Below are 13,782 nucleotides of genomic sequence, written 5' to 3'. Positions count from 1 at the left end.
TTCTTTGCCTTTTTCTTGCCCGTTCCGAAGCTTTGTGTCTTGCTTCGCTTTTTGCTTTTTTTTTCTGTCTTCTTCGCTCTAATCCGAGGAGCTAGAAGAACTGTCAGAAGAAGAAGAAGAAGAACTGGGTACTCCTTCAAATCGAACACGCTTCTTCCGTTTCTTTGCTTTGTCGAATGTCGACTGACGACCCAAATATCCCGGGAAGTCAGTACCTTTGTTCTGCTTTTTGCCGTGCTTTTTGCCTTTCTTTTGCACGTCGAAAAGCTGAGCAATCCGTGCATCAACCACGTTCTCCAGTTCCTTCTCCGTATATTTCTTGGAGGTAGAAGGTTTCTTGAGAGCGGGTTTCGGGAGTGGTGTTGTGGTTCTCTGCCACTCCATCTGTACCTCTTCCAAAGAGGTCTGATTCATATATTTTGCCATCTTCGGGTCCTTGGCAAAATTGAGCATCATCTTTGTTGCATCACCAATCAATTGACGACGCTCCATCTCTCTTTGCTCCGCCTGAGTAGGCCGAGGCGGGCCGTACTCTCTGCCTGAATCTTCGTTGTGATCCCAGCCCGCATCTCCAGATGCAGAGGGAGTCGACTGATCATTGCCTGAAGCCATAGGTGCCGCGGAAAAAAAAAAAATTCGGGGATCGGATTTCCCGTAGAAGAGAAATCGGCCGTGCTCTGATACCACTGTAACAAACTTGGACACTCCAAGTCAAGAATCAACCGCGACAGCACCAAATAACCACTTCAAAACAATTCACAGATCACAATAGATTTGCACTGGCCCGGCGGAGTTCCGTGCCTAGAGATATTGGCCCCAAAGACTGGCGCCCCTTTCGGTATTTCTTTTTGTATTAATCAATCATCAAAGTACAAGAGAGCGGTTAGGGTTTCACTCTCAGACTCTGCGTCCAGATGCTCTGAGAAGTGAGGCCCTCACCACTAATTTAAAGGTTACAAGGGATGCCCAAAAGCAGAGCCCCAAAAGCTTTTAAAATCAAAAGCGTCAGTTCTCTCTCTCTCTTAGAGAGTCTTTTCTCTTTTTTTTTTATAAAAAAAGCAAAAGCAAAATTCGCGTCGCTCATCATTTTCCAAAAAAAAAAAAAAATCTTTTTTTTTTTAATAATCCGCCTCCGCGATTTCCGGAATTTAGGGTTTTTGGCAAAAATTAGGGTTTGCAGGAATTTTAGGGTTTCTGGCAGAAATTAGGGTTTTTTGATGTCCGCCACGTCATCACTTTGTGACAAGAGCCCCGAACCTCGCAGATCTCACCTTCCCGCAACAGATCCTCACCGCACGGTCAAATCCCGCAAAGTTTGCAGATTCAGCCCGGAAAACGCAGATTTCAGCATCTGCGTTTTCAGCGCGTCGTCATTGCATCGTCGTCATCACCGTCATAGAGTCAGAATTCAGCAGATAGAAGATTTGCAGATTTCAGCTCTTAGAGTTTTCAGATTTTAGCCCGTCTCGTCGTCGTCCTCATCGTCGTCGACATTGTCGTCAAGTCCAAGCATTGTAGAGATTTGTGCAATCATAAGTAGACCGCTCTCGCCATAGAGAGTGGGGCCCTTGGAGGAGGGTTTGAGAACCGTCTGGTGTCGTATTCTTCTCTCTCTCTCTCTCTTTCTCTCAGTCTCATGCACTTCCATTCAAATTGTGCATTCACTTTGTTTGTGTCCATTGCACTCTCTCACTAAAGGAACAGAAGGCTCTCCCTTCCGTAAGTAAAAGGAACCCTTGAGCACAGTTCGGAGCACTCATCTTGAGCAAAGTTCAACATTCATTTCTGTTGCACCTTACACCATACGAAGCCAGATTGCAGGTACTTTAAGAAAGAGTAAGAAAGGAAAAAGAATACGGGTGACAAGAAGACAAAGGACGATAAGGCAAATGTATCTGATAGTTCCAAGAACAAGGAGAAGGTCAATGTAACCTCCAATGTGGTGATTGAGGAACTGTCTTACATAGATGATAGTTTGTGTGCCACTATGTTTTGCCACTTTTGATGCAAGCAATTAGGGCAAAGTTTATCTCAGAAATAATCATGCTTACATGATTGATGGAATAGGGCCCTCGATAATGGGCAAGAACTTGTTTTACATGATGTCAGATCTGTTGGACAGCTTTGATATGCATGGTTACAGCACCATTTTCAGTGGTAGTACTTGAAAGCTCACAATAGGTGCTATGCAAATTGTTAAGGGCACAAAGAAGGGGACACTTTATTTCTTCCATTGCAAAGCCTTGCCAGGTAAGTTTCTTGCTATAGCAAAGATTCGTTCTCACTTGGAGCTTTGGCACAAAAGATTAGTCCATATGAGCCAAAAAGGACTCGATGTTCTTTCGTCTCGTGTTGATACTAAGGGCTTAAAGTTTGATTTTTTAAATGAATGCCAATATGGAAAGCAAGTGAGAAATTCTTATACTCTGGTCTCTCTCACAAATATGATCGTCTTAATCTTGTACATTCTAATGAGTGTAACATGCCTGTAAAGAGTATGGGTGGTGTTGCGTATTTTGTTTCCTTTGTTGATGATTTCTCTAGGAAAATTTCGGTTTATTTGCTCAGGAATAAAAGTGACATGTTTGCCATGTTTCACGCACGTACCAAACACATTGATGTACGGTACCATTTTATTTTGCTGATGGTTTGGTATCGTTGATCAAAATCAACACGCATGAAAACCCGACAGATGCTCTTACCAAAAATTTGTCTAAGCCATAACATGAGCATTGCCTACAAATGATGGGAGTTACATAGCTTAGAGGCGACTCTCTAGGCCTTTAATGTCACGTGACACATCCAACCCTATATGTCCGTGGACAAGCTACAGCATGATCAAGGTTTAGTCAGTCTAGTTTTAGAAGTGATCTAGCACTTTTGTGAGTCTATTTGTAGACCGTGCATGCCCAATCACTTAGTGTAGATGCATATCCTCTGGTTGCACACAACATGATCATAAGCATTCCCATCAGAATCCATCAAAATCAGTCAGGGGAATTTTCCAGTGCATTTAGCCTATTTTACCTATTTTTAGCATTTTTCACTTATTAATTTAAGTGACTTTCCAACAAAAGTAGGTAGGGCAATTTTGCTAAGTTTGTATATAAGCAAACTAGAGCTAGCACTATTTGGCAGAAGAGGCAACAGGAGCCAAGCTCCGCAGGCAACTTCTCAGCAAGACCAAGCCTTGGTGGATTCCACCCAAGCAGCAGATCCCCCCCATCCTAGCATTTCTTCATCAGCATTGCCTGGCGTTTTTGCACCAGCACATCATCGCCATACCCCCCAGTGCCTAGCGTTTTGCATCAGGTTGTCATCACCTGAAGACCACAGGAGCTAGCGTTTTTGCAAGGACCAACATACCTGGCGTTTTTGTCATCAGCATGCCTAGCGTTTTTGGGAGCCCATGACTAGCGTTTTCAGCAAATACCACCCACAGCAATGCAGCGATTTTCAGCAATGCAGTAGTTGCAGATTCAGCCCTAAAGAGGTAGCAGATTCAGCCGGAAAGACCATCAGTTTTCAGCCTTGAAGAACCTCAGTTTTCAGCCCTAAACCTGCAGATTTTCAGCGACAAAGACCCACAGAAACAGCCCCCAAAATCAGCGTTTTTGGCTCAGTTGCGGATTTCAACCTATAGCATTTTTGGACAGCAGTAGAAAGATTGCAGATTTCAGCCCTTAGGTCGGTCTCGTCCTCACCGTCGCCATAGCCTAGACTTGCATCAGTCTCATGCATCACCATTGTACCAGATTGTGCAATCATAAGTAGACCACTCTCGCCGACAAGAGTGGGGCCTTCGGAGGAGAGTTTTACGTCTCTGGTGTCGTATTCTCTTCTCTCTCTATCTCTCAGTCTCATACACTTCCACGCACAGTGTCCATTCACTTTGTTTGTGATCATAGCATTCTCTCATTAAGAACGGAAGGCTCTCCCTTCCATAAGAACAAAAGGAACCTTGAGCACAGTTCGGAGCACTCATCTTGAGCAAAGCACAAACATTCATTCCGTTGCACCTAACATTGGTATCAGAGCTTTGGCAGTGTTCTGTATCACTCAAGGAAAGAACCACAAGAATCACAAGAATTTTTTTGCTTGTTGCGATCGCACAAACCCAAGTTCGCTTGGGCGTGTCGATTCCTAATCGTGTTTTTGAAGAGCGACAGGAATCCCAGAAAAGAAGGGCTTGTCCAGCCTCCCCTTGTGTCTCTTTTCACTCATTGAGAGCCGACTGTGCACTTAGCGGCCGGCCAATCGACGTGAGGTGGGAAAAAGCAACCTTGGCGGGAAAGAGCAGAACTCGAGTGAAGAGAAGATCCTTCTCAAACACGGTTTGCAAGCGAAAGAAAACCTCAAGAACCTCAAGAACCCAAGACCACAAGAACCCACGACTTCAGAATGGTCATCACTCGAAGCGGAATGGATACTTCGCTTGGAGATGATGAGCATGAGAGAGGCGAAGAAGAATTTTCCCCACCAAGAGGTTTTTCCGACCCTCCCCCTTTCCCATCTACATCAAGGATTGCACTAACTCCTATGGAGGCTTTGGAGCTGATGTTTATGGAAAGGAACTTAGAACGCGAAGCAAGAAATGCAAAAAGAATAGCAGAAATGAATCACAGACACGCAAAAATAAAAGCAGAAATGGAACGCAGACACAAGGAAGACAAAGCAGAAAGAGAAGCAGAAAGAAAGGCAAGACAAGAACAGAGAGACCGACACATGTAGGAGTTCTTGCGACTCTTTTCTCACGTGCCGGCACAGATGCAAGAGATTCAGGAGACGGAGACTCTCTCGTTCTCTTCTTCTCCAAAGCATGACACACAAGATTTGCATGATTGTGAGCAGCGTGATGATTTGAATGACAATGATTTGCATGATGATGATTTGATTGACAATGATCAGCATGATGATTTGGATGATAAAGACAAGCATGATGATTTGCATAATCAAGATGTGATTTCTCACAAGCATGATGGTTTGCATGATCAAGATGTGATTTCTCACAAGCATGATGATTTGCATGAAGATGATATGATTGTTCACAAGGATGACGTGTCAGTGGATGCTTTTTCTAGCGAAGCTAACCTCGTTGTAGATTCGATCAATCACGAAGAACCGATCTTGGCTTTCGAGTCGAGGTCCAAAGAACCCCCACAGGACGATTCGATCATTCAGAAAGAACCGATCTTGGCTCTCGAGCCTTGGTCCAAAGAACCCTCATAGGAAGTATTATGTGTTCGCATGATTGATATGCACGCATTGTTCGAGTGTTTCATTCGTGATCGTTTCCTGTATTTTAGTCAGAGTCTTTATGTGATCCCTTTTCCTAGGCATGACATATTATACATTGAGCACATTTCACTCATGAATGAGCACGGATGTATGCGGATTGTTCATGAAAGGCTGGAAAGTATGCATTCAAGGAAGTCACATTCCATGTCTCTTCCTTGGCATGACACAGTTGTAGAAAGAGCACATGATAGTATGAGCACCAAGCATGGGCATTTCCATTGTGTTTTGCCACAATTGATTGATTTAGATCAGCACGACAAGATTCGATCTCATTGTTTGCATGTGTGTGGTAAACGGTTTGGCACTCCGTCTCTTTGTTCATCTATATTGCATGCACAGTCTTTGAGGAAGACAAGATTTTTTCCACTCACTTTATATGGAATAGGTATGTTCATGGTTTTGTGTTGGAAGTGGTTTCATGAATTTTCAGCCATGGAGATTCCTGAAGAAGAAGGAAGCATGACTCTCAACGAAGTTGAAGCATTGAAGGAGCCACACAAGACTTTGTGTCGCTTTCGGCACCACCCAAAGAAGCAAGCGTTGCAAACCTTTATGAAGTTCAAGTACCGCACGACCCACACATTAGAGTGGGCCGGCGAAGAGTCCCCTCCAGGATTCCGGTTGCTATTGGCGATCTCCCTCGATGCCATACAGTTCGGTGCCAGTACCTCACTTTGAAAAGGAGGGGATGTCACCTGACACATCCAACCCTATGTGTCCGTGGACAAGGTACAGCATGATCAGGGTTCAGTCAGTCTAGTTTTAGAAGTGATCTAGCACTTTTGTGAGTCTATTCGTAGACCATGCATGCCCAGTCACTTAGTGTAGATGCATATCCTCTTGTTGCACACAGCATGATCATAAGCATTCCCATCAGAATCAGTCAGGGGAATTTTCCAGTGCATTTAGCCTATTTTACCTATTTTTGGCATTTTTCACTTATTAATTTAAGTGACTTTCCAAAAAAAGTAGGTAGGGTAATTTTCCTAAGTTTGTATATAAGCAAACTAGAGCTAGCACTATTTGGCACAAGAGGCAACAGGAGCCAAGCTCAGCAGACAACTTCTCAGCAAGACCAAGCCTTGGTGGATTCCCTCCAAGCAACAGATCCCCCCCATCCTAGCGTTTCTTCATCAGCATTGCCTGGCGGTTTTGCACCAACACATCATCGCCATACCCCCCAGTGCCTAGCGTTTTGCATCAGGTTGTCATCGCCAGAAGACCACAGGAGCTAGCGTTTTTGCAAGGACCAACATACCTGGCGTTTTTGTCATCAGCATGCCTAGCGTTTTTGGGAGCCCATGACTAGCGTTTTCAACAGATACCACCCACAGCAATGCAACGATTTTCAGCAATGAAGTAGTTGCAGATTCAGCCCTAAAGAGGTAGCAGATTCAGCCGGAAAGACCATCAGTTTTCAGCCTTGAAGAACCTCAGTTTTCAGCCCTAAACCTGCAGATTTTCAGCGACAAAGACCCACAGAAACAGCCCCCAAAATCAGCGTTTTTGGCTCAGTCGCAGATTTCAACCCATAGCGTTTTTGGACAGCAGTAGAAAGATTGCAGATTTCAGCCCTTAGGTCGGTCTCGTCCTCACCGTCGTCATAGCCTAGACTTGCATTAGTCTCATGCATCACCATTGTACCAGATTGTGCAATCATAAGTAGACCACTCTCGCTGACAAGAGTGGGGCCTTCGGAGGAGGGTTTTACAATGTCTCTAGTGTCGTATTCTCTTCTCTCTCTATCTCTCAGTCTCATACACTTGCACGCACAGTGTCCATTGACTTTGTTTGTGATCATAGCATTCTCTCATTAAGAACGGAAGGCTCTCCCTTCCATAAGAACACAAGGAACCTTGAGCACAGTTCGGAGCACTCATCTTGAGCAAAGCGCAAACATTCATTCCGCTGCACCTAACATTTAAATGGGAGGTTGTTGGGGGTAAATACCCAAAGGCCACTCCCAATCTCCTCCTGACCATTTCCTCTGCGTCGCTCTGCTCGAGAGCTTTGCAGATATATTTCTATATATTTTTAGCCCACCATTTTGGGCATGTTCAAGAATTATACCACATTTTATTGGCCCTTGGGCCACTTGGACTACAGCTCATCACCTCCAAGTGGCCAAATGGCCCATTTTAATAAATTGATCCAAAACCTCATCACTTGAGTTATTGGACTTCTAAAAACTTACATTACTCTCTCCTGCAGCAAGCGTTCAACCCTCTTTCTGCCTCTCTGCACTCCACCTGCACGCACACGCTCCGCTACCCAAACTCACCCAACCTGGGTTCGCGAACCTCCTCTTTCACCTTTTACTTTCCTTGAACAGAGGGAATGAGAGACAACGGTAGAGAGGTACACCCCAAACAAACTTGCCCGACTCAATTTAACATGTCAAATACGTAAAATATACCTAACATGAGATCAAGCAGACTTGTGCACTCAAATGTTTTAACCTTCATCCATGGCCATTTGTTCATTGTGTTCTTTCTGGCTTGTTGTTGTGGTACGTGCTGCAACTTTTGAAATTCGACTTGCACATGAATCAGCAGCCCATTTTCCTCTACTGCACATCTTAAAATCAGGTGTATCATCTCTGAATTGCCATTTTAGATATTTATATCATTTATAACTCATTGATCTGACTGCAATCACCTCCAACCAATGTGAAGCACAAGCTCAGCGTCTTCTTTAAATTGCAGCTGCCTCAGGTGAAATGAGAAATAAATCCCAAACTTTCATTACGAAGGAAGGTAGGATTTGATCTCTGGTAGAATTGAAAATCTCATGAAAACTGTCTGTTTGAATTTGTCATTATACCACTTGTAAGCATCTACATACAAACACCGGACACCTAAATGCACCAAAGGGTACATATATGTTTGCATTTTTCATAATGCTAGCACATGTAAGATAGACATCAGCCTCTACACGCTAACACTGGATATGACAATTACACCAACACCTCTTAAGAGTGATGCAGTTGGCATTTCCCACAACCAATTTGAACATTGTGAATGCCATTAGGTAATTCATGTACATGTTAAAATGCTGGTGTCTTAACTGAAGATGTCAAGCAAGCCTTCTAAACAGAAGCGCATTGTATGAAATAAGATTGGAATAAAGAGATGAATTGAAGAACCTACCTTGTCATCGCTTACGTCAGTACTCCGATCATCTCTGACCTTCATGTCATTCATTTCTTTCCGCAGGTAGTATGCGTCTCGGCCAGCTGTGACACTTGAGCTGATAATAGGCTTTCTGGCTCCTCCTCCTCCACTCACAGAGGCCATGTGCTGCTCCCCCTCGTCTTCCTCAAATCTCTACCCTCTTTTCCTCCCTGCTTCAACTTTCTCCTGCTCGACTTTGACGCCTCTGAGTCTAACATGTGCAATACATGAAATTTTCAAGTTGGCCCAATGCTCTGAAGCTGCACGGCAGCTGGAAACCCCGGGTTCTCTAAGCGATGGAGGAGCGGAACCGCGTGAAATAAATAAGAATAGATTTTCTGTCAAATTAAAATGCCAGGAGAAGAGAACTGTACACACAGAGGAGAGAGAGAGAGAGAGAGAGGGGGGGAGGGGGGCGCAGAGATCTGATACACTATACACGAGAAGTCTTCTGTCTTCGTGTGTATGTGGGGGGAGGGGCGAGAGAGAGATCTACACAGTACTATACACAAGTCCTCCAGCCTGCAGAGTGCGCGCGCGGGCGTGTGTGTGTGTGTCTGTGTGTGAGAGAGAGAGAGAGAGAGAGGAAAGTCTCGGGCGTTGGAAGAGACGAGAAGACCAGCACTCAGCAGGACTCGGCTCCATGTCCAAGGGGAACAGTACCTAGCTAGCCCCTATCGCATAGACAGATCGTAAGAAGCAATGCCCACCTTGGCACCTTCGGAGAGTCTCCCATTTTTAAGAGACCACTCCCATGCTCTCTGTGCTTCAACTAGTTTCCAGTAGGATGAGAGCACCCATGAAAGGACAGGTCCCTATAGTGATATAGCCATTTGTTATGCTTTGATATAGCCAACAAAATTGTGCACTTAAGGGGAAGGGGGGAAGTCACAAAAATGTGCATGTAAGGGGAAGGAAGATTGAGACTCTTGAATGGCAATCTTAAAGGTGCACTCAACCTCCCTTATATAGACGACAATGCTTCTATATTAAGAACCCCTATGAGTGACTCCTTGAATAGAGGCTCCCTAGCCTCTATTCCCATAGACTCGTAGCCTATTGACTCTTAGCCCTTAGGACCTTTGTCCTTTGACCCGTAGGCACATATTGGTAGCTTTCAACTATTATTGCCCGGAATCTCCAAAGATGCTTTTACTTCATAGATGCTTTCACTTCGTCCCTTGCCTTGATAGAGGAGTAAAACTCCAATGCCAAATGCCTCAAAGGTTTTGAACTCTCTGAAGCCCGTTTGTGGGGGGCTTGGGAACGTTGCTCTAACCAACTTGCACTCAAGCGATTGGTATTCGGTGAGTGTCCTTAACACTTAAAAAGATAATTGCTTCCCCCAGCTACATGCAATGGTGTCGCTGCCTCCTAGCCTCGTGTTCCACCTTGGCGAGTTGCCTATCCCGCCATCTGTCACCTTCCTCTCCCTGTGCATCGCTTCACGCCCTTCTCACACCCTCTGATCTGCCTACGGCATCCTCCGAAAGCTACCAATCAACTTCAGTTTTTTCATATCTCTCAATATTCCTAGCAATTGGGATTTAAATTGAATCGTAGGCACATACTCCCTCCTTAAAAAAGAGTTTTCATCCTTGAAAATATCATTGAAAATTTTTTTTCCCCAACAGTACCAATGCTTTCCTAATAAACCTACACTAGTCTAACAATCTACTCCTAGGAAAGGTTGAACAGTGTAAAACTATATAATTACAATTAAAGTAGCAACTAGAATCTCGAAAGAGATTATTTTGAAGGCAAAAAGGAATCTTAAACTAATAGACCAAAACTATATAATTGCAATTAAAGTAGCAACCAGAAATTACAATTAAGTAGCAACTAGAATCTCTAAAGAGACTGTTTTGAAGACCAAAGGAATCTTAAACTAATAGAAGAGCATACTAGGGGCATTAAATGAGTTGCTTGAGAGACTTCTATGTGACACCTGTATATATTGTGGCGGCCTTAGAATGATGTAGAATGTAGGACTACCTTTGCATAAAAAGATATGTGTGCTTTCAATGTATCATCCATGATGGCATCATAAACTTGTGTTAACCAATAAACAAATTGAGGTGTAGTTCTCTTGAAAAGAAGAAGAGCTTTTGTGGAATGACTATACTAAAAAGAATGGGATACCAAAACTTTCTAACTCCACAATTTGATGGATGATACATTGTGTTCAGTCTTGCCTGCACAATATGTCATAAAATATAATATCTAACTTTACCAAATGATTTTCTCATATTAAACTGATCATTTAATATGGGAAGATAAAAGGGGAACAAGAGTTAGGATATAGATATGTGCTTCTAGACCTATCTCAACAGGGGACCAAAAGGAGAAATGGTTGCATCTCAATAGGGGTCCAAAAGGAGACGGTCTACCAAAGAGCAACGTGCAATAAGTGCTTCTAAACTTATCTATGTAGGGGACCAAGAGGAGAGATGGTTACATCTCAATATAAGTCCAAAAGGAGGTTGTCTATCAAAGAGCAACGTGCATCTAATGGAGCTTAAAGAACCTTAGGGTTTAGCTTCATTAAAGACCTCCAAAGGTTAGTGTTAAAAGTCCTTAGACCTTAGGCAAGCTAGGGTTGTGCTTGAGGTGGGAACCTGGCCCAAGCTTGAGGTGCTTGTCATGCTTGGTGACTAAGGTGCTTGTCATGCTTGATTAGTAAGTTGTTTGAGGTGCTTGTCATGCTTGCTGACTAGGTGCTTGAGGTGCTTGTCATGCTTGCTAACTAAGGTGCTTGCGGTGCTTGTCATGCTTGATGAGGAAGGTGCTTGAGGGGAAAAGCCCCAAAGTTAGGAGAATCTTTGACTTAACCTCCCACTCACCCAAAGGACACCCCCTTTCTCAAGGGGCACATGGACACATGTCAAACTCTCCCTATGCTTAGCCACATGGTGTGCTTGAATCCTATTGGCTTGGCTAAGGAGGGGTCCAATGAGCTTCTAGTTCAATTCAACAAATATCTAGATATTTTCAAGTTCTCTCTTTCTCAAAGAGGTAAGGAGAACACTTGTCCTAATGCTACCCATGTTGCTTGAAATGCATTATGCATGTGATTGGCTAGGCTTAGAGGGGTCCAATGAGATTCAAGCTTGAGCTACAAGGAGGGGTCAACCAAATCAAGCAAGGGGGTGCTTGTGTTATGGAATTGATATTTATCCATTTATTGCAGCTGACAGGTGGCAAAAGCACTAGCAGATAATGGATTATGCAGAAGGATATTATATTTTATGTATATTTGATTATTCAAGTGCTCTTTATGAGCTTTGGCCATTTATGTCCGGACGGCCAGTTTGTACTCATTTTTGGGCATTCAAGAAATCTATAAATAAATACGTGCAAGAGGAAATGCTCACTCTTGCACGGGGGGAGATTGCACCCAGTGTCTACGTTGCTCTTCTCATCTCTCCCCTCTTCTCTCTCGCCGTGCCGGCGTAGCACTCCGCTCTAGGAGGTGCGCCTGCACGTGCTCTCTCAATCTCTCTCGCTCTCTGTCTCTCTTTGTTCGTGTATCTTGCGATCATGCAACCACGTGATTGTGCCAGGTATGTCGATTAGCCTGTTTTATGCTGTTTATTGTGTTATTTCGGGTATTTCGCAGGGCAGCCACGCTCCCGTTTGTAGCAGTGGTATGAGAGCCCAGATTTACGCTCCTACTACTATCAATATAATTATGGAGAGCTCTACAGGCTACAGCTAAGTCGTTTTCCTCTTCTACCTTAATCTCTTCTCGTTTTCTTATTCGCATGGCATATAAACTCCTTGAAGGCGTGCTTAACTGAAGGTTATGAGTATTGTTTTCAATGTTTTTTCTATTGCCTGATTGTTGGGAGTGAACGATAGCAAGCAAAAATTAATAATATGCATAATTTGTTCATCTTTCATGACCTTTTAGAAACTACAAATTGTCGTAAATATTGCATATTGAATAGGATCTACAATCCATATGAGCAATCTCTCTAATAGTATAGATATATATAGAAGTAATGGTTGCTAGCTATATAGATGAATAGAATGAAAAGCATGTTGCAAAAGGGTGAAATTTGAAGACCAAAACCCCAACAATGCCTCAAGATCTCTCTCCTTGTCAAAATAAGAGCGGCCAGATCCAAGTACTCCAAAGGAGTTCGAGCACAAGGCTAAGTTGGCATTGTGGAGACTCTTCATGTAGTGGGAAACACTCCTTAGAGCTCTAAAATAATAATAGTAGATAATTAATAATCAACGCTATGGTTATCTCAACCTGCGTATCCGACCAGCGCCACGCCAATATCAATGAGCTCGACTACTCTTCAACTACTCTGCTCATTCAGCTGGCGATGGCAGCTATGACAAAGCAGTTGCATGCCAGATCCCGACCATCGCGTGCACCACCAACTCTCAATCTCTCTCTTTCATTATCTGCTAGTCAATGAGTCTCTCTCTCTCTCTCTCTCTCTCTCTCTCTCTCTCTCTCTCTCTCTCTCTCTCTCTCTCTCTCTCTCTCTCTCTCTCTCTCTCTCTCTCTCTCTCTCTACAGCAACCACCCGAAGCAGCCAGGGCGCAAATTTGACCAACCGTTTACCACCCTTGCATGGCCCACCCCACACACAAGCGCTCATACACGACCCTGCCCTCAACTCTTGGAGTCACATATGGCTGGCTGTTGTTGTATAGCCGCCAAGTTTTTTTTTTTCCCTCATGCATAGCTATAGCAACCCACGGCCCCTATGCTCTCTCTCTCTCTTAGTCAGTCAATAACTTTCCAACCAACAACTACACACACCCACAAAAAGGCATGCAGGCAGCTAGCTGACTAGAAGTAGAACGCATGCAGAGCAGCCAAATTATTTTTTTTTATAAATGGAGTGGTGTGGTTTCCTGGTCTGCATCGCGTCCCCCACCCAGCAACTCATGGCGTCACACTCAACCAGATCTGCCAACCACTTAATTAGAAGGGTGGGCTACCCACCACCTCTGCATGCACATCTTGCACCTAGCCAGCGGATCTCTCTCCCTCTCTCTCTCTCTCTCTCTCTCTTGAACCAACCACCCCTACATACAATATCTCACCCCCACCAACCAGAACGCAAACTTTGGAGCGGCCTCTCTTTTTCTCTCTGCCTCTTGTTGTTGCAGAACACGTGCGCACACACCATCAGTGTAAATGGCCGAAACGCATGTGAGAGATCTGGTCTGCAGTAATATCTCCATGCTACAATATTGTGTGGCATCCAACTGCACGCAGACAGGGACCACCCAGTTGGATTGTTCTTTTTTTATTATTTTTATTTTCTTTCTCGACTTCTCGCCA

General features: G+C 44.0%; 1 protein-coding gene across 1 annotated transcript in view; it reads right to left on the bottom strand.

Moving 5' to 3' along the window:
* Positions 1 to 9,196, bottom strand: part of LOC147449321 (shaggy-related protein kinase epsilon-like) — a 38,495-nt gene extending 29,299 nt beyond the window's left edge. Inside the window, exon 1 of the mRNA XM_086521798.1 lies at positions 8,448 to 9,196. Within this exon, the coding sequence (XP_086377924.1) occupies positions 8,448 to 8,594 (147 nt within the window). The 5' untranslated portion in view covers positions 8,595 to 9,196. The remainder of the gene's footprint in view (positions 1 to 8,447) is intronic.
* Between the last annotated feature and the right edge of the window lie 4,586 nt (positions 9,197 to 13,782).

Source organism: Adiantum capillus-veneris, chromosome 10, assembly GCF_014529385.1.
Source record: "Adiantum capillus-veneris isolate H3 chromosome 10, ASM1452938v2, whole genome shotgun sequence".
NCBI classification, from domain to species: domain Eukaryota; kingdom Viridiplantae; phylum Streptophyta; class Polypodiopsida; order Polypodiales; family Pteridaceae; genus Adiantum; species Adiantum capillus-veneris.
Note: the sequence above shows the minus strand (reverse complement) of the source record. Positions and strands in the feature narration are given on the sequence as shown.